This window comes from Nymphaea colorata, chromosome 12 (genome assembly GCF_008831285.2).
Source record: "Nymphaea colorata isolate Beijing-Zhang1983 chromosome 12, ASM883128v2, whole genome shotgun sequence".
In the NCBI taxonomy this organism is placed as follows: Eukaryota; Viridiplantae; Streptophyta; class Magnoliopsida; order Nymphaeales; family Nymphaeaceae; genus Nymphaea; species Nymphaea colorata.
In genome coordinates, this window is record NC_045149.1 from 10,475,874 (window position 1) to 10,496,810 (window position 20,937).

Below are 20,937 nucleotides of genomic sequence, written 5' to 3' on the forward strand. Positions count from 1 at the left end.
ATTGCAATTTCTCCTACCATCAATTCACTGCAGGTGATTTAGAAAAAAATGATAGTACAAGAACAAGACTCAGATGAAATATTGTGGTTTTTTGAAATACTTGGTTTTGAAGTTTTTTACTGAAGAAGGGGACTGTAATTGTCATAAAACAAGTATGCAACTGATCTTGTGAACAGGCCAGGTTTGGCTATTGGTAGGAATAAGGTAGAATTTCTAGTGGAATAAAATGTACACTTAAGATCCTTAAATGGGGAAGAGTTGAAATTCCTGTCATCTACAGGCAGCTTTTAGGAAGTCTAATATAATTAACTATTACTCGATGTAACTTAACATATCCATTTCTAATAAGTCAATTCGTGTTCACACCTAGATCAACTCATCTTGTGGAAGTATTGAGAATTGTTCTTTGTGATAACTACTATGGACTATGGTATGTTCTTCTCTTCAATTAGTTTTCAAGAGCTTAAGGCTTATTGCCATGTAGACTTTGGGGGAATTCCTTGCGATGACTATCTACTGCTGGCTTTTTTATTTTATTTGGAAACTCTATGATCTCATGGAACAGCAAAAACCAACAAAGCGTAACACCGTATTACTGAGGCAAAGTATAGGCCCATGGCTAAAGTCATTTTGAGATTACGTGGATATGTAGGCTTCTACTTGAACAGCAAGCTTCCATTTGCAGAAAAATTAAACTTGTATTGTAGCAACATGAGTGCAATACATATACCTAACTGCTCAAAATCTCATGAAAGGAGAAAACAGATTGACATATATTGTCATTTCACAAGACAACATATCAAGATGGTCCAATTGCATTTGAATTTGTGAGCTTTTATAAATAAGTGGCAGGTGTGTATACCAAAAGTTTGCCTCCATCAGGATCCAAAACATTTCTCTCCAAATTTGGCATGCCAAGTTTGAGGATGAATGTTGAGAATTGTATTTTATTGTACGACTGTTATGTATATTATCGCTATCTGTCTTTGTGGAATTGCTTTTAGGGTTTCTTGGTCTTGATTATTTGTTTTCATAGTATTTTGATCAATATTACTTTTTAGGGCTAAGGGTGTCAACCTTTTATAAAGCCCTTCTACAATTTCAGCTGTGGTTTGAACAGAATGAATTGAAGGTTCTTTTCTTTGATGCTTTCTTTCTTCTTCACATGTATCTCTCAAAGTATGTCATTGAGAGAGTCAACCTTAAGCTTTGGCATCCATCTTTTTGCTCAATCTCTTTTTAACTGTTCTGGATTCACTACGATTAGGATCCCTTTAACAAATTTTGGGAGTATTGTTTCTTTAGAAAAGTTTTGAAACCAAACATGCATGATACATGTCATATTCCATAATAGACTGAAGCTTAAGCTTGATCCCTCCATTATATTTTCCTGAGTAACTGGTATAATCATTTGTCTGCTTTTATTTTTTATGCATAGAAACTATAGATGTGCAGAGCTATTTCATTTTCTAATTTATAACTTGTATTTCTAAGTGACAGCTGTAACACTTTTGTTGCGTTGTCCACTAAAGACCTGTATGATATGAAAAACACATACCGCTATATGTATACAATGGAAGATTTAGGAGGCTTTTTGCTTCCTCAATTTATGTTGCAGGAGTTGGCTCAGAGGGAACAGGAAGGGCAGCTAGATGAAGGCTTTCTTTCAGAAGTAAATGCACAATTGCGACAGGTGACTCTAAATTCTAATTATGTGTAGGCTTATTAATTTGATTTTCAAATTATTTCCCTCTCGTTTCTAGTCTAAGACTCTAAGGTGTAAACTGAAGGTGCTGCTGTATATATTTGTGGTCCAAGTGGCATTTTGGCTGACTAGGCTATGACCTACGGGGAACATCTACCTTGTTTTTTTCTTTCGTATTTTTTAACAATGAAATATGCAGAGATTTTTCAATTCAGATTCAGGTTGTTTCCCCTTTTTTGGATTTGTAGAAATGTTATGCTGCTGTATATATTTGTGGTCCAAGTGGCATTTTGGCTGCCTAGGCTATGACCTACGGGGAGCATCTACCTTGTTTTCTTTTGTATTTTTGAACAATGAAATATGCAGAGTGTTGCAGCCTTGAGACGTGGAGAGAGAGAGAAAGCGTTGAAGACGTGAGAGTTGGGGAGAGAAAACGTAATCTATTCACTAACCCTAATCTCTATTATAAAGAGATTAGGGTAGAAAGGAGATTTACAGAGTACATCAATCTAAAATAAAGAAAATATTAAAGAGATCTTATAACTCTTTAATATTACAAAGAACCACCTAGAAACATAAACTCCTCTAATTTCAACACTCCCCCTCAAGCTGGAGCATACATATTAAACATGCTCAGCTTGCCACAACATTTAGAGAAATCACCAATAGGGAGAGCTTTGGTGAAGACATCCGCAGCTTGATCTTCTAAAAGAACATGAATAGTGACAGTGGTTCCTGCTTGAACGAGATCCCGAATGTAATGGCAGTCAACTTCAATATGTTTGGTCCTCTCGTGGAAAACTGGATTGTTTGCAATGTATGTGGCTGCTCGATTGTCACAATACATCTTCATAGGAAGTGGAATCGACACACTTAGGCTAGATAGCATGGATCTAGCCCAAGTCATTTCTGCTGCATTTTGAGCCATAGCTCTATATTCGGATTCTGCACTAGATCTTGACACCACGCCTTGTTTTTTGCTTCTCCATGATATGAGGTTGCCTCCCACAAATATACAAAATCCTGTGGTAGACTTTTTGTCTTCGACTGAGCCAGCATAGTCAGCATCACTATGGGCTTCCACTTCTAGGGTCTTGCCTTTTGTAAACAAAAGGCCTTTGTCAGGAGACGATTTCAGATATTTAACCACCATCAAGGCAGCATCCCAATGAACTTTCCTGGGTTTTTCCATAAATTGACTTAGCTTTCCCATTGCAAAGCTAATGTCTGGTCTTGTCACAGTAACATAGAGTAGTTTTCCAATAAGGGACCTGTAGGATCGAGAATCCACTAATTCTGTTTGGTCATCATGAAGGTGTATACGTGGATTCATAGGTAAATTAGTTGGTTTAGCTCCTAGCATCGTTGTGTCCTGCAATAAATCAAGAACATACTTCCGTTGAGAGAGAACCACACCATCCCTATTGCGAGCAACTTCTATTCCCAAGAAATATCGTAATGGACCAAGATCTTTGGTCACAAAGTGTTTTTGAAGAAACAACTTTGCATCAAAAATTTCTTGATCAGAGTCGCCTGTTAGGATAATATCATCAACATAAACCACTAGAACTGTTATACCCCTGGAAGCCTTCTTGATAAACAGAGAATGATTAAGAGGAGATCTCGCAAAGCCACACTTTGAGACTACCTCAGAGAACTTGTGAAACCACGCACGAGGACTCTGCTTGAGTCCATAAATAGCTTTCTTCAGCTTGCACACTTTGCCACACTCCCCCTGTCATTCAAACCCTGGTGGTTGTTGCATATAGACAGTCTCATCGAGATCACCATACAAAAAGAGATTTTTAACATCAAGTTGATACATGTGCCAGTAATGGTGTACAGCCACATAAATGATAAGATGAATGGTTCCCAACCGAGCAACCGGAGAGAAGGTCTCAAAGAAATCCACACCGTAGGTCTGCATGTAACCCTTAGCAACCAACCGAGCTTTGTATCGTTCCATAGAACCATCAGAATTATATTTCACTGTGAATACCCACTTAGAACCAACAATGTCACAATAAGAAGGAGGATCAACAAGTTCCCAGGTGCCTCGCTGAACTAAAGCATGCATCTCATCTTGCATAGCCTGTCTCCATTGGGTATCTAATAAAGCTTGCTGGTGACCTGTAGGAACTGTATGAGCAGCCAGAGCTTGAATAAACTATTGCATACTTTTGCCAACACCGTCAGTAGACACAAAATGAGATATAGGATGCAAAGTACATTGTCCCCTGCCTTTGCGAAGAGCGATGGGTAAGTATTCATAGGGATCAGATGGACTAGGGATACTCACTTCAGATGAACTTACCTCCTAAGAAGCGGTTGGCGAAGGATCATGAGAAGGGTCTTGTCGACGTGTGTAGACCAGCGGAGGATCACGAAACTTGGACACTACAACCGGAAAGTCTTTAGAAGGAGATTCAAACGAGAATGACTCCAAAGGAATAGGAGGAATAGGTAGTGGGTCTGGTGATTGTGGCATCTCAGTAAGAATGGGAGATGAGCTATAATAAGGTTGAGACTCGAAGAATGTGACATGCGCACTAATATACTCCTTTTAAGTCAAGGGATCAAAGCATTTGTAGCCTTTATGGTTTCTGGTGTAGCCTATAAGGATAGGCTTAATGGCTTGGGCACCCAATTTATCACGTGTGGGTTCAAGTATGTGAACAAAGCATGTGCAACCAAATGCTTTGGGAGCCCTTCCGAGGGGGAAAAGTTTTCAAAAGAACTAAATCACCCTTCCGATGTTCTTTCTTGTCGGTGTTTATTGTGCTGCTGAACCATCCTTTTCTGAGCAGCAACCAATCTATCATTGATGATGCTTAAAACCTGGTCCCTAGCAAGTACTGAACCTCCACTTTACTGAGTTGCTCAGAGTGAGGACAAAAGCGACAGAGGTCAGGGGGTGGTCACCTGTAAACCACCTCAAAAGGGGAGGTTTTAGTGGCTGAAGAATGAGCCGTGTTGTATGCAAATTCTGCCCATGAAAGGTAATCCACCTAATTGTGCAGCTGCAACTCTCCATAACAACTTAAGTATGTTTCCCAGAATCTATTCAATGCCTCAGTCTGCCCATCCATTTGAGGTTGGTAGGCTGTACTCATCTTCAGATTTAGAGGATCCTGATCGCTGACAATAGATTTTGGCATGCCATGTAGTTTCCCGATATTGTCTTGGAAGTTCTTGGCTACATCCTTGGCCAAAAATGGGTGGGCAAGGTCCATAAAATGAGCATATTTAGACAATCTGTCAACAACCAGAATAACAGATTTGCCTCTTGACTTAGGCAATCCTTCTATGAATTTCATAGGAAGGTCCTCTTCCATACTTGGGCTGGGATTCGCAAGGGTTGAAGGAGGCCAGGGGGTTTGAGAGTTTCGTATTTATGCCATTGGCATTGAGGACACGCATGCAGATAATTCCTGATGTCCCGCTTCATCCCTGGCCAATAAAAGGTGCGTCGTATTCTTGAGTAAGTGTTCTCTGTTCGCTGGTGCCCAGCTTCCTTAGCATCATTAAACTCAGCCAGCAATGTTTTGGTTAGGCCTGCTTCCTGTGGAATAAAGATGCGGTTCTGATAGAGGAGATAGGGAGGTCGCCAAGTGTATCAATATGTTTGCAGTGATGTAGATTCCAGCCTCCTCCGTATTTCTTGCACTGACTTAGCCTGCCTGTGTGCTTCTTACAACTGATGCCAGATGTCCAGAATAGGTTGGGATATGAGCTGCAAGAGGTTCTCATGATTTTCGCCCATGTGATCAAGGTCAAACCTCCTTGAGACCATCAGCCACAAGATTGTCTGATCCTTTCTTGTAAAAGATGTCGAAATCCTATCCCATAAGCTTCATTACCATTTTTGTTGGGCAGGCGTGAGGGTTCGCTGCTGCATACGGTGCTTAAGGCTGCTATGATTGGTAAAAATATGGAACTTCTTGCCAATGAGATAGTGCTGCCATTTCCTCACCGCTAGTATTACTGCTATGAGTTCTCTCATATAAGCAGATTTGGAACTGAATCTTCCTCCCATTGCCTTGCTGAAAAAGGCGGTGGGTTGCTGCTCCTGACTCAACACTGCACCTATACTGAAGTCTGATGCATCTGTTTCAACCTGAAATGGCCTTTTGAAGTCAGGCAATATCAGAATGGGTGCATTAATAATAGCAGGTATTGAAATGCTGTTTTGCTGGTATTTGTCCATACAAACTGATTTATCCTGAGCATTACTGTTAATGGTGCAGCAGTGGTGCCAAAGTTCTTTACAAATCTTCTGTAATATCTGGCCAGGTCTAGGAAGGCTTGCAGTCCCTTGACTCCCTTAGGTAGTTCCTACTCCCGAGTGGCTGCAATTTTATCCCTCTCCATATGCACCTCCTGCTGAGATATGGTGTGCCCTAAATAAGAGACCTGGCTGCACCCGAATCTACATTTTGAAGCCTTGGCATGCAGGTAGTGCTGCTTCAACAGTTCTAACACTGTCCTTAGGGTTTAGGTTGGTGACATGAGCTGCTACAATGGGACTATAAACCAATATGTCACAAAAAAAAAAAACTAATACAAATTGTAGAAATAATAGACGCACAAGTAACGAAGATCGAACACAGATGTAACGTGGAAAACCCTCAACTAGAGTAACTTTACCTTCCATCCTCTTTATAAACAGGGTATGATCTCCATTTCCTTGTTTGTAGCCATGCTTCTTCATAACAAGTCTGAGACATTCAAACCATGCTCGGGGAGACTGTTTGAGCCCATACAAGGTCTTCTTCAGTTTACAGGTCTCTCAAAACCTGGGGGCATACACTTATTGTCACACCCCAACCTTTTTGACCCTTAAACACATTTTTTTTTCTAACATAAAATGTTGAAGTGTGACGACACAACAATTCAAAAGAGGGAGCTATGCCATTCAAAACAATGGGGCGAACTTTCATTCATATAACAACTTTGATTCATACAAAATCACATCTAAGTGTATGACAAAAATGCTCCAAAACATATAATTGATGTCTAACAAAAACAAGACATCAATACAATCAAAATAAGACGCGCCGGCACTACAAAAGACCCAAAACCTCCCCAATAGGACGTGAGTGAAGTCATCTGCTCAACCTGCTACCCCTGGTCCACCAAAACCTGAAAAAAAATGAAACAACAAAAGGCTTAGCCTTCGCAGTATGACAACAAGCCAGGAAAATTCCAAACTCTCTTAGGTAGGGCTCAATTATGAGAACAATCATAAAAACAATCTATCATCATGTCGTGTCAGGGCATAGCCATATCATTTGCCAAGAAGACCCCTAACATAAACCACGACATGTAAAGGCCACTCAATGGCCACAGTAACACGTTTTCAATTCACATGCAAGGCACGAACAAACATATCATTTCATTCATAACATTCTCATGCATATCAATCATACAGAATTCATTTCATTAACTTTAGTGAATTGACAGTTCCTGTGGGTGCAAACACAGGCACGTGCACACCGCGGGCAGCCTACAGCCGAGAGACAGCCCCCGTGGTGGCCCAGAACAGTATGGATCCATTCACCCGCTGCAACGATAGAGTACTCATCCATGGATGTGTGAATTCCAAGGAGAGATACTCAGCCTTCCCTAGGACACCCAGGTTGAGAAGGCGGGAGCCCAACGCTCCAAGCACAACACACAACAGAACCCTGGGGCCTTGCACCGCCTGCGCTCCGAATAGGCGAAACCAGTGGCGAAAACGGGACGTCTCCCAAACACATTGCCACAACCCACTGCCCTCTCATCTCTTATTCTTTCATTATTATCATTACAATTGCACATTCACAAAATGACTGGCTAGCTCATGAGGTTGGTTCACTTCATGAGTGCACCCACACCTCCAATTGCCTCCACACGAGGTCTGCATATAACATTAACAGTCATAGCTAGCCGCCATACAATATGGGTACAATTACCCTCCAATTCATTCATTTGCATCATTGCTCGCGGCAATGTGTATGCAACAAAACACAACCTTCACATCAATTATCACATCAGTCACATCAATTATCACATCAATCACTTCTTTGAAAAACTTAGCCAAATCACAGAGAGTAGTCTCGATCTGTGATTGGCTCGTAGTTGTCCTATGCAGTTATCATTCTAGAATGCTTTCTAATGCACAATTTGGGGTCGAGGAGGCACTCGACTCGATACCCCACCTCATCTATCCTAAACAGTTATCAATTCTAACATGCACATGCAAATGCGTAACATTTTCAAAACATGCTTCTAATAGTCTTTCAAAACAAATCATATCATATATCAAACCATTTGCATGCATACACACAATCGTTCACAAAACAATCCATCAATCACATCACAATCGTAGGACACGATCCTAGGAACACACATTCACACATTTGCCCAGGCAAGGATTTGCCTGGAATGCTGCCATACCTGTCGCGTGCCCTCAAAACTCTTCAAAATGCCTCGAGCTTCGAATCTGGTCGCTCAAGGTCGACGGGACGTGCCCGGTGTACCTACAGACATAAGCAAAGATAAGATTTCTACTAGCTAGCTACACAATCCATACAAATATAAAACAAAATCATTGAGGCACATGTCGTCGCCTCAAGAAGGTGTCGACGGGTAGTGTTGACCTACAAGCCCTCCAATAGGCTTCCTCCTAACCTCTTGACGTTGCCACCAAACATCAAAATTCACTGTTTCGATCAATCCATCACAACCCAATTCTCATTTGCTTTCTTTAGTCGAGGCGTCAACCCCATAGTCATATCCAACTTATGTATGCTTTCCCCTCGGACTCCAAAATACACCCGTTCACAAAAGCATGTGCCGCGTGCTCACTAAGACGGTTCTAAATCTTTCCCAAAACATCACAATCTCTACCATGCTTCCCTATTGCTTCGAAAATCAACACCTCAAGCTTAAAAGATCAATATATACATGAATCATCGCTTCTCCAACATAATCCTAAACTTTCCCCAAAAAGCCAAGTCACTAACATGCATCCCTAAACATCCAATTCTAAATTCTAGCATGCTCAAACAATAATTATAGGTGCTCCAAAGGAAAATATACAATAAAATAGGCTCAATTACGCCTTGCTCACCCCAAATCAAGAGTCTAGACTGATGCAATCCTTCCGGCAGCCACCTCACGAGTCCAAGTGTCTCCAAGCAACTAAAATTTCTCACTGCCGCCTCCACCAATGCCTTAAAGTCGCTGCTATGAGGGGGAAGACAACTCCCTAAGCGGAAATCCGACCAAACAATCGTAAATAGGGTGAGCTTTTGCAAAAGAGAGGTCAAAAGGGAAAATCTGCCGTTAGAAGAAGGGAAGTCGGCCGAGAGTATGAGGTTTGGCTGAGGGTGAGAGGGGAAAAACAAATGGAAAATGAGGAGAGGAAGGCTGACCACGAGAATTTGGGCAGAGGGCACAACGTGCGGGAGAGAATTGGCGGGAAGGAGGGGAGTGACGAGAGAGCAAGTTCGGTTGGAAAAAAAGAAAAACCAAACAGAAAATGGGGAGAGAGAGTGAGAAGCGTAGACAGAGAGAGAGGTCGAGTAGAGGGAGAGGAAGAAGAAAAATAAGAAGGGATTGAGGGGGGGGGGAGGAGAAACGGCAAAAACAACGATAGAGGGAGGAGGAGAAAAGGGGAGAAGAAGAAAGAAAGAAAGAGGTTGGGGTCTTACTGGAGCACCGTCGTCCTTCCTCTGTCGGCCCTGAGGTCTTCGCAGCCACACCCTTGCTGTCGGCTGTTCCTCCCACCTCCTGCTCTTCTTGCGATGACACAAAGGAAGGAACGAAGAGGGAGACAAGGGAGAAGAACTCCCTCACGTCGGGCTCCTTCACGCAAGTAGGTTCGAGTCCAAGTCTGGACCCGATCCGGCCCACCTGCAAAAGTCAAGCGTTACACATATACATTTCCTCTTCGAGATCTCCGTTGAGAAAGACATTTTTAACATCAAGTTGGCACATCTCCCAACCCTTCAGCACCGCTAAAGAAATAATAACTCTAACGGTCTTCATCTTCGCGACAAGAGCAAACGTGTCTCTAAGTAGTCGATCCTATATTTCTAACTGAACCCCTTGGCCACCAGACGTGCTTTGTACCTCTCAACATTCCAATCTGGTTTGTACTTAATGGTGTAGACCCACTTTAACCCAACCAGTTTGTACTTAATGGTGTAGACCCACTTTGACCCAACCAAATGAGCTACTTCAGGAATCTCTCTCACTTCTCATGTCTGATTTCTGTCTAAGGCTTCCATCTCTTCTTGGATAGCATGAGTCCACTTGGGGTCACTCTGAGCATCTGTAACATTCCTGGGAATCACAGCCACAGACAAGGATGATACAAAACATTTGTAGTCAGTGCTCAATCTAGAGTAAGACACAAAGTTACCAATAGGGTGTTGAGTACATGACCTGACACCCTTTCTCAGGGTAATGGGAAGATCTTCCTTTTCATTTTCTGTCTGACTTTCTCTCTCAACAGGTTGCTTCTGAGCATGACTTGGGTCATCCAAGGAAGAAGTAGGATTGGGATTTGGAGTGGACTTCTCCCCATCAATCACCTTGTCAGTACAAAATCTTCTCCTAGAATACACCTGCCTAAACAGACGATTGCATTCTCTTTCTGTCTCCATAGAACACTCTCTCTCCTTTTCTTGTTCATGTACCTCAATAGACGTCCCATCTTCTTCTTTTCCAAGCACCTCAACAGATGAATTTTCTTCGCGCCTGTAATCCAAAAAATCTGTAAATTGAATTTCCTGACTTGGAGAATACTCTTCCTTAGACATTGACTTCTCCCCCTGAAAAGAATTTTCCCCAAAATAAGACACATGTTCCAAGAATGTGACATCCTAGGTAATGTGAACTCGACCAGTGGTGGGATTTAGACATTTATACCCCTTTTGAGTAGGAAAATACCCAATAAATATTCCCTTAATTGATTTGGGGTCAAGTTTTTTCACATTCGGGCTGTGGTCATGAATGAAACACACACATCAAAAGACACGAGGAGGAAGGTGAAAAGGTTGGCTACTCCCTGGAAGCATGGAGTAGGGTGTACGACCATTTAGCACTCGACTAGGTATGCGATTAATCAAATAGGCACTAGTAATAACCGCATCTCCCCAATAATATTTTAGAAGATTCCTTTGGAAGAATAATGCTCTGGTGACATTAAGTAACTGACGGTTTTTCCTCTTAGCAACTCCATTTTGAGGGGGTGTATAACTACATGATGTCTCATGAACAATCCCTCTCTTTCGAAGGAATTCCTCGACAGTGAGACACATATACTCACGAGCATTATCGGATCGGAATGTCTTGACAGACCCACCATACTGGTTTTTCACTAGGAGGATGAAGGTTTCTATAATATGAGGCACTTCGCTACCGTCTTTCAACAGATAAACAAAAGTACACCTTGAATAGTCATCTATGAAAGTCATAAAATACTGAAAACCACCACGAGAATGAATGCCTGAGGGCCCCCACACATCAGAATGAATCAAGGAGAAAGTTTTATTTTGAAATTGGATATGAAGCTCTAACATGCTTCGCAAATTGACACACATCACAAGATAACATGGAAATGTTCAAACTGGAACATAATTCAGGGAACAATTGTTTCAAAATCCCAAAAGGGAGATGACCAAGGCATTCATGCCAATACAAAAATAACTGACGACACTCTTCCTTCTTCTTCTCTGTCCTTCTAACAGCTGACATGAGAGCTGTGGCAACGCGTATAGGAAGCCGATACAAACCATCAGACACCAAACCAATCCCAATCTTCTTCCCTGTCACCAAGTCCTGTAAAACACAACGTTTTTCAGAAAATATAAGTTCACAGTTCAGTTCCTTGGTAATCTTGCTAACAGATAAAAGATTTAAGGGAAGATGGGGAACATGCAAGGCTTCATGCACTAAAAAATTGTTCAACAAAGAAAGACTCCCTTTTCCTGCCACAGAGGTAAAGGAACCATGAGCAAGGGATACACGTTCCTTTCCTGAGGATAGCTTGTAGTCATGAAAGAGTTTGGGGTTGCTAGTCATGTGATGAGTGGCACCGCTATCAACAATACACTCCCCCATGCAAGAAGTACCTTTGTCACCCGAAACGGCCAGTGCCTGATTGACCTTCACCTCATCTGACGTGTCTGTCTGACCAACATCAATCTAACTCAAATAAGCTCGCAGCTCACGAATCTGTTCCGCAGAAATAGAAACTTTACCGTCACTAGGGTTCATTGCATTTGAAACAGGCTTCTTCCCACCAGAAGACCTCCCCCTACTATTCTTCTTCTCTGGATGCAGGTCCCAACAAAACTCCATAGTGTGACCTAGTTTTTTGCAGTGAGTACATTTACGGGAGGAACGGGCAGTTCTCATAGGGGCACGGCTAACGAAGGCTGACCGTTCATTGTGAGACATGTGATCCCCCTTGCTCCCATTTATGACCAGCCGCCTTTGCTCTTCAGCTTCAACACGGGAATAAACATCTTCAATACTGAATGATTCTTCAGAGTTAAAAATCTGACTCCTTATATTTTTGAATTCATCGTTCAGTCCGGCTAAGAAAAGGAATATCCTATTCTCCCACTCCTTGGTCATATAATGCATCTGGTCTTGAGGACAACTCCAGATATCATCAGAATGGTAGTCAAGATCCTCCCACTTAGATTTTAATGCGGCGTAGAAATCAGCGACCGAGAGATCCCCTTGTCGAAGAGCATACAAGTTCTTCATTAGTTGATACACACGAACTTTTCTCTTCTTTTGACCATACATCTGTTCCAAAATAATCCACATATCTCTCGCAGTCTTCTTACGAAGAATGAGAGGTTGAATATCCGAGGATACTGAATTAACAATCCACATTTTTACTTGGTTGTCCTCAAGAAACCAAGTATCCCATGCCATACTATTTGCAGCAGGTTCAACCTTACTCCCATTCACATAGGCAATACGGCCTCGACCAGCTATACCCATAGTGATGGCGGCAGACCACTTAAGATAGTTTTCCTTGGTAAGACGGATGGTAGTAACCTGAACCGGAACATTCTCAGTTCTATAAGCCCCGATTTCAGTCTGATAAGTGCTGACGGTTGAAGAGGAAGACGCTGCCATGATCACAAACCAGGCTGTAGCAACAAAAAAACAGCACCGACGGCAGCACAGGACACCGACGGCAGCAAGGTCACCGACTGCAGCAAGGGCATCGGCGATAGTACAGGACTCCGGCGGAAGCAAGAAGTACCAACGACAAATAGACAGATGAAGGCAGCGGCAGCTGGACGACGATCACCGCCAGGGAGCTTCTGCGAGCGTCGCCAAGGCAGTCCAGCGACAACAAACAGTAACAGCGAAAATGGCAATGTCGGGCAGAACGTGGGAGGTGACTCCGTTGGGTGGAAGCAACAGCGTCAGGCAAGAGATCAGGCGGCGCTGGAGGAGCAGAGGGCAGCGGCAGTCATGGGCGATGCAGAGGGTCTCAAGCGATGCAGCCGGCAGCGACAGCAATGAGTGATAGAGAGGTTAGGGTTGGAACTTCACAACCCCAAAAAATTTCCCAAACTCGTCGGCTCTGATACCATGTAGAAATAATAAACGCACAAGAAACGAAGATCGAACAGAGATGTAATGTGGAAAACCCTCAACTAGAGGGAAAAAACCACGGGTAAGGAGATCTGGTGCCCACTAGCCGCCAGACTCTCTCTCTCTTAGAAAACTTCATTAACTTGCAAGATTAGGGTTTACAATGGTATAAGTATGCCCAAACCAGGACTCACTAGATCGGGTCCAGACCCGGACCAATACATCAAGATCCGTCAACACAAATCTGTACAAATGAGGTTTAAATAAGTCATTCATGAAGGCTTGGAAAGTGGCTGGGGCATTTGTGAGCCCAAACGACATAACCATGACTTCATAGTGGCCCTTATGGGTCTGGAAAGCCGTTTTTGGGATGTCTTCAACTGCTATCCTAATTTAATGGTACCCAGCTTTCAAATCCAACTTGGAGAATATCGCTGTCCCTTGTAATTCATCCAAAAGTTGTCAAAGATGGTGTGGGATACCTGTTTTTTATTGTGACAGCATTGAGGCTTTGGTAATCGATGCATAGCCTCCAAGAGCCATCCTTTTTTAGTTTTTCCACCAACAGTGCTGGTGGCGAATGCAGTCTCCAGCTTGGCTGTATTATACCCCCTTGCAACATTTGTTCCACCATGTTTTCAACAGCTTCCTTTTGCTGATGCTGTAGCGATAGGGCCTAAGGTTGACCGGTAAGGACCCAATTACCATTTCATCTCTATGGTCATGACTGCGGCAAGTGGGCAGTCCTTTGGGCTTGTCGAATACTCCTTGGAACTCTTGAAGAAGAGGTTGCACTGAGAGTGATATAGAGTCTGCACTAGCCACTGCTGGTGTTAACTCTTTTGTAAGGGGCATGAATAAAAGGTGCAGACTCGCTGAACCTTCTTGGGTGCCGCAGGCCTTGCTGTCCACCATCTTCCTGCTGTCTTCCACTCTTGTGGCGACTAACATTCTGTCCCTGTCTATGTCACACGGACGCGGCTAAATAGGCCGCGTACCCGTGTTGACTCGCTGACACGGCGATTCCGACACGGGACTCGGCTGGACACCGCTTGGGTCGGTTTTGGGTCATATCCGATCCAAACCCGTTAAACTGACCCGACTTATTAACTTTACGCCGAAAACCCTCGTCCCTCACCCTCGACTTCTCTCCACTTCACTTCACCGGCGTGCTGCAGCAGAGGACTTTGGCGACAATGGCAGGCGACGGCGACGGAGTCCGGCGATCCACAGCGACGTCCGGTGGTGTTCGGCGGCAGCCGGAGACGGAGAGGTAAGTGGTTTTTATTTTCCGATAGTAGAACTTAGGTCTAGGGTTGGGGTTTTTTACTACGGTTTTGGATTCGTCGATTTGGGGGTTTTTTTCCGTCGTTCTTCATCCTAATCTCTTCTTCTATGCCCTATGGACATTTTATCATTTTTTAGAATATTTAATGTATCCGTGTCTGCGTATCCAAAAAATTTGAAAATTTCTGTATCCGCACCCATATCCCCTTATCCGCACCCCTATCACATCTGCACCCGTGTGACATAGGTCCCTGTCTTTTCCCTTAAACCTCATCAACATCTCAGCAAAGTCCCGTTCGATTTTCCCTAACTGTTTAAGCCACTGTATTCCAAGTGCCAGAACAGACCCTCCCATGGCTATGGGGTACAGTTCCACTTCAAACTGCTGTCCCTGAACCTCTATCGTTTCAAGGGGACACTTCCCTTTGCAAAATAATGAGTCTCCATTCCCCACCCTGACCTTGAAGCTGGGTTGTTCTACGACCCTGCACCCACATGCCTTGCCCCGTGCCTTCACAGATAAAATTATGGGTGGATCCTGTATCCATCAAGATGCTGACAGGCCACCCATGAAGGTGCCCTTCTACACACATGACCTGCAATACAAGGTCCCCTGTTAAGGCATGAAAGGAGATCTCCAATGTTGTCATCGTCTCTTTGTGCTCTTTTGCCCCTGACTGCTCTTCCTCCTGAACCTCCACACTGTTTTCTTCAGCCTCATCAACTAGGTAGAGGTGTAGCCTCTTACCCATGCCTCCTCCTTTCCTTCACCTGCTCAGGGTTCAAACGTCTGACCAGCACTTGCCTGCCCTCTCCCTTGTGTTTGTCGGTGGTGCCGCGAACCCCAACTTCGCCAGCAGCAGTCGTCGTTTTTGACAGTGGCCATGGTGCTCCTTTCGGTACTCTGCTCTCACGTGACCCAAACCCAAATCTGACGTGTTTTTCTTCAGCTATCCTCGCTAGTTCAAAGCTCTCCAGCAGAGGCTGAGGCCTGGCCGCTTGGACGTCGATCCTCAATTCATCTCACAGCCCCCCAATGAATGCACCTATGAGGGCTTCCTTGGGCCACCCATGCACCATGTTGCTCTTGTCCTCGAACTCTGCCTGGTACTCAGTGACAATGCCTTTATGCTGAATCTTAGACAATTCAACATCATAATCCAGGTAAGCTGAGGGGCCGAAACACACTGTCAGGGCTGCGACGAACTCAAGGGTTTACCTTGTTGTGTCAGTCGCCATCGATACCACCTGATGGGTGGCCCTTCCAGATGCACAGCCACATGAGAGACTGTTTTTTATGGAAACACTCAGGCAGTCGAAATAATGCTCTGTGTGGAAGACCCAACTCAAAGGGTCCTCCCCTGAGAATTTGGGGAACTCCATTTTAGAAGTTCGGAGGTTCATATGGAACTCTCCTCCCCTGAAACTTGTCTCACTAATGAAGTGAGAGTCGGAAGGCATACTCGAGCCATCGTTTCTGATTGACGACTGCAGGGAGTCCTGCACTTCCCGCTGCTCTCACTGCTCTTGGCTTCATGTAACGTCGCTTGCCTAGTTGATGCTAGGTGAAGGTTTGTCCTGCTTAAAGCATATCATGTAGCAGAGCAGACAAATGTTGTTCGTTCAAGATCGCCTGCACACGCAAGTTAACCTCGGTGAAGCGTTGCCCAATTTCATTGCAGCTACGCTCGATGCTGTCATCCTATCTCCCATGGTCATCTGTGCTTCCTCGTTCTGTTTCTTAAAGGCCTCCAGCGCAGCGAGCATCTCTTTGTTGGTCATATCGAGGCTCTAATACCAGTTGGTAGCTGGCGGCAGCGACCTTCACTAAAATGCAAATAAGAAACAATAGCAGCGCTTAACACACTCACGCATACTGCCTTCTAGGGTTAACCAACCCTAAAACCATAATAACAGAAAGCACATTTTTTTCGAAAAAAATGCGATAAATTAAATGGGCATTTAAAACTTAAAAAAAAACATTTTTTAAAAAAAAACATTAAAAACGAAAAAAACACATTTTTAACGCGTTTTTTTCACGTTTTTTTCATTTTTTTCAGTTTTTTTAATACCACATAGTTTTTTTTTTCATTTTCTATTTTTATTTGTTTCAAATCTACTTATCTTTTGATATTTGTGTTATTAGTTTCTCACTTATTTTATTTTCCTGACATTTTTAGTTTTTTAAATTTTTTAAAAATTTACCATATTTTTTCCGTTTTTTCCTTTTTTTTAAGCTCGCCGTCTTATACCCGAGAAAAACCTTTGCCATTTAAAACTCCAAGATGTTATTTGTGACTATGCCTAAAACCTTTATCTTCAATTCATTAATCAGTAATGACTCTTATGCCTAAACAGCCTTATGTAGTGTAGCTGTAAGGCAGGGGGAGATCCATTTATAAAAGATCCAACCCGATATTATTTACTATGTGACACTACTGATTTCAGGTAATTGCATTTCAAAATACCCATTTCTCCTAATAGCTATCAACTTGCTTTATCAATATTTTATTATATGGATGCAAACTGTATATTTGAGCTAGTTCATGTAGTTGTTCACAGTTCTACTGGTCTACATAAAGGCAAGCCTATGATGTATTGCTGCAGCATGTACAAGTGTTGTAGCTGATATATATGCTGCAAGAGCAATGTAGTAATCTTTCAGGGCAGTGTCACACTCAGAAAACAAACTATAGCATTCACAACTAAATTTAAGCGATCTTTTATTTCTCTTGTGGATAGTAAGGAAACCCAAACAGGCCAGAAGCCTGCCTTGCAGTCACTCATGAGCAAAGGACCTAGTAATGACCCCTCAAAAGGAAAATGATAAGCAGGAAGATATTAATTTGCTAATTTGAAGTACCTAGACAAACAGAAGAAAATATATGTTTTCCTCTTAAAGAATGTAAAATATTGTATTTTTTCCTTAGTCCTGAAACTTCATTTGAAATCATGGTCCTTTCTGATATTCTATATGGGTGATGGACTTTTTCTCTGGATATGTGACCTTTAGATTACCTTCCTTACTGTTTGACTCAAACTTGGAGAATTACGGCACTTCTACTCAACATGCTTTCTGCAGAACACTTCCCAAGTCTTTTGCTTTCCTGCAGAAAATTGCAAGTTTATGTGTTACACTTATTATTTGTATAATGTTTATTAAAACTTTCATAGGCAAAAGAAGATGGTGATAAGCCAGGTCTTGAGGCTATGCTGCAAAAAGTTTTGCAACTTTATGCTGCCAAGGTCCTATCAAAACGAAGTTATGCCTACAGGGGTATGTAGATTCTGCCTTTTCATACAAGGGTATGTGAATTCCCTCGTATACTAAAAAGCTGTTAAGCTGGGTGGATAACGTTGATTGATGGTGATGTTACGTGAGTAACAGTGTGCATGTGTTTTTGGAACGTTGATGTATAAATGCTATTGTTTTAGCTTTCTCTTTCTTGCTGTTTGTCTTTTTGAACATTCCGGTAAATGTATCAGATGGAAAATTATTTTCTCCATCTCTGCATATGATATGCAAGCCCCTATATAGTTACAAGGAGAAGCGTTACGAATTTTCAGCAAGGGAAAATGTTGGGAAATTTTTTTCTTTTAATTTTTTCTAATGATTGTCTTTCCTTGGATTTATAGTTACAAGGACGAGTCTTATGAATTTCTCAGCGAGGGAAACTATTTGGAGATTTTTGGGTGGAGAGAGAGAGAGAGAGAGAGAGCACCGTAGCCATCTTACAAAAATAAGCAAGTATTACCTTTTGCAGGGTTCTACTTTCAAAATTACTATAAATATTTTGCAGGTCCTTATTTAGGTTTGCTTGCCTTCATGTTCTATATAGAAAATATCCTTGTAGATTTGCCTCTTCACACCCATCTCTCCAGAGCCTTGGATTGTTCATGCGTTAATGTGATAGGCCATTGTGGTAATGTTTTGTAAATGAAGGTAATGTGTGATTCTTTTATCTCATTTATTATACCAGAAGGAAAGGAAAAAACACCATTATTTTTTAAAAATATTGTTCAGGAAATAGATAAAAATGGAAGATGTAATTTTATTCTCTGTTTGGGACAAATTCAATGTGACTTGTTGTATTCTCATAAATGGGTCGCTGCCTCCTTTCCATATTCTGTTCGGTCTCTATGTTTGCTTTCATCAGATGATATTGGATTCTATTAGTTTTTGTCTGATTATCTAACTCTTTTCAGGTGGTCAAATTCAAAAGACTGAGGCATTCCTCGAAGCTGTAATAAAAGGTCGAACGCCCTTGAAAATTAATTTTTGGTTTCCGTAGATTATTTCATGTCTTGCAACTCTTGCCTTTTTCTTAAAGCTCTCAAAAGTGCAGCTAGGCTTAACGGATTGTTTCCCCTTCTTAATTCTAACTGTCAAATGGATGTGAAATGGCTGTTATTGGCCAATAGTCGTCTATAAATATGTTTTTTTTTTTTCAGAATCAGGAATGTGCTTCCAGAAAACTTAATAAGAATCATAAAATGGATCTGCTGCCATAAAACTATGGGAACAGTCACGGTTCTAATATTTTGCCGATGAACTGGGGTATTTTCTAGTTGGTTCATCAATATCTGCATTTTTTAGTAAATGCTCATAAATTATGCTCCTACCCTTCCTACGGGAATCGACAGGAGAAAAAGTTTTTTCTTGATAGTGTCTTTGCCAATATCTAGGAAGATTGATAGGCGGCTGTCTTTGATTATTTATTGACCATAAGTAGTTAAAGGATATTTGATACGTGGGAGATGGTCAGGCATCTTTATTTAACTTCAGTGCCAATATCTAGGAAGATTGATAGGCGGCTGCCTTTGATTATTTATTGACCATAAGTAGTTGAAGGATATTTGATACGTGGGAGATGGTCAGGCATCTTTATTTAACTTCAGTGCATTATTCTTCTCTATGAAATGAAACTAGCTAATCACATGGATCATTTTGGCTAAATCTAAGCTGAACTTGGCACGATCCCTATTTGTCATGTTAGAATTATTTTACCCTAGATACTGCCTAATCTCACAAGTAGCCTTTGGTCGATTGCAGCACCTGAGCAAGACTGGAACAAGCTTTTACTTGATGGACTTCAAGTTGGAAAGGGAGACATTCCATCAGAGGATTTCTATGCTGTGGTCAAGAAAAGAATTGAAAGAACATTAATCCGAACAGTGAGTTGTGTGATTTACTATTCTGAGACGAAGTTTTACATTTCTTTTCTAATTTTGGTATATCTTGTTTTAGGAGGGGGGTTCCTACCAACAGCGCATATTAATTGAGTACCTTAATGGCATCCAGTCAAGGGCTGAAGATATCATCAAAGTTCTTGAAGGGAAACAAACATGAGTATGTTCTGCATTAGATATTCCACAAAATTAGAGCAGGGAATTGAAGTTGGCAACTTGGCAGGAGGACATCCTGCAAATATCCAACTATGGATGGGTATGACGTACCTATTTTGTCAGATGTTCTTTCTGTGGATCATGGTCATGTAAGTTGTAGTTGCAACCATGGTTCCCTACCAAAGAAAAAAAAGCTAAGCATAAAAATTAGAAAAAAAAATATTACAATATGCTTAGAATGGTCAATGAAGTCCTGGTGCCAATTCCATTTGTAACTTGGAACAGATAGCAATCGTTTTTAATGTCTATTCTTCATCCAACTGCAAATGTTGCCCACAATAAAACTTAATCTGAACTCAATTTCACAACTAAGAATAAAGTATAAAAAAAGCATATAAAAAAAAGAAATAAAAAAATACCAAAAGATGTGCCCCTGCACCAAACCTTACAAGGACAATACTAAGGAAAGTTCAACTCAGTACTTGGTTTCTGATAGGGTGTCATCGGAGATGTAATTTTATGAACTGCATTGGCTGTTCCATCAATTTCTGTGCTTATTCGTACTTCTGTGTGGAATCAATACCAATTCAATGTTCATCAGTTGTGGTACTTGTTCCTAATCAGTTCTTAAATGCAATAGGACCAATTCAAAATGAATCACTTCTTATAAGAACTTATACAATGGAAGCAAGGGCCGGTGCCCCTCGCCGGCAGGATGCCTGTTCGTTTTTTTTTTTTTTAATTTTTCTGTTATATTTTAAACAGCATTATTATGTGCAGGTTTTTTTTTTTTATGAAGTGGTCCTTTGAGAATCACATATAAAAGTTGGGGGACTCTTTGATGAATCTTAAAGGTTGTGGGCTTACTTGATGCAATCACCCACATAACGTCAGAAAAGAACGGAATGATGATGAAATTCACTGAACGTCAGTGGAGAGAATATTAAGCTACATTATCCTTTATTTTTCTTTTTGTCAAGACT

The 20,937-nt window shown here is 41.8% G+C and overlaps 1 protein-coding gene across 5 annotated transcripts in view; it reads left to right on the forward strand.

The window, feature by feature from the left end:
* Window positions 1-20,262, forward strand: part of LOC116265636 (uncharacterized) — a 39,200-nt gene extending 18,938 nt beyond the window's left edge. For 4 of the 5 annotated variants that reach the window (XM_031646377.2, XM_031646375.2, XM_031646378.2 and 1 more), the window contains 5 exons: window positions 1,619-1,693; window positions 17,783-17,885; window positions 18,815-18,862; window positions 19,662-19,783; window positions 19,857-20,262. In XM_031646377.2, the coding sequence (XP_031502237.1) occupies window positions 1,619-1,693; window positions 17,783-17,885; window positions 18,815-18,862; window positions 19,662-19,783; window positions 19,857-19,958 (450 nt within the window). In that variant the 3' untranslated portion in view covers window positions 19,959-20,262. The remainder of the gene's footprint in view (window positions 1-1,618; window positions 1,694-17,782; window positions 17,886-18,814; window positions 18,863-19,661; window positions 19,784-19,856) is intronic. The other variant, XM_031646379.2, reaches the window with a different exon arrangement.
* Window positions 20,263-20,937: the final 675 nt, after the last annotated feature.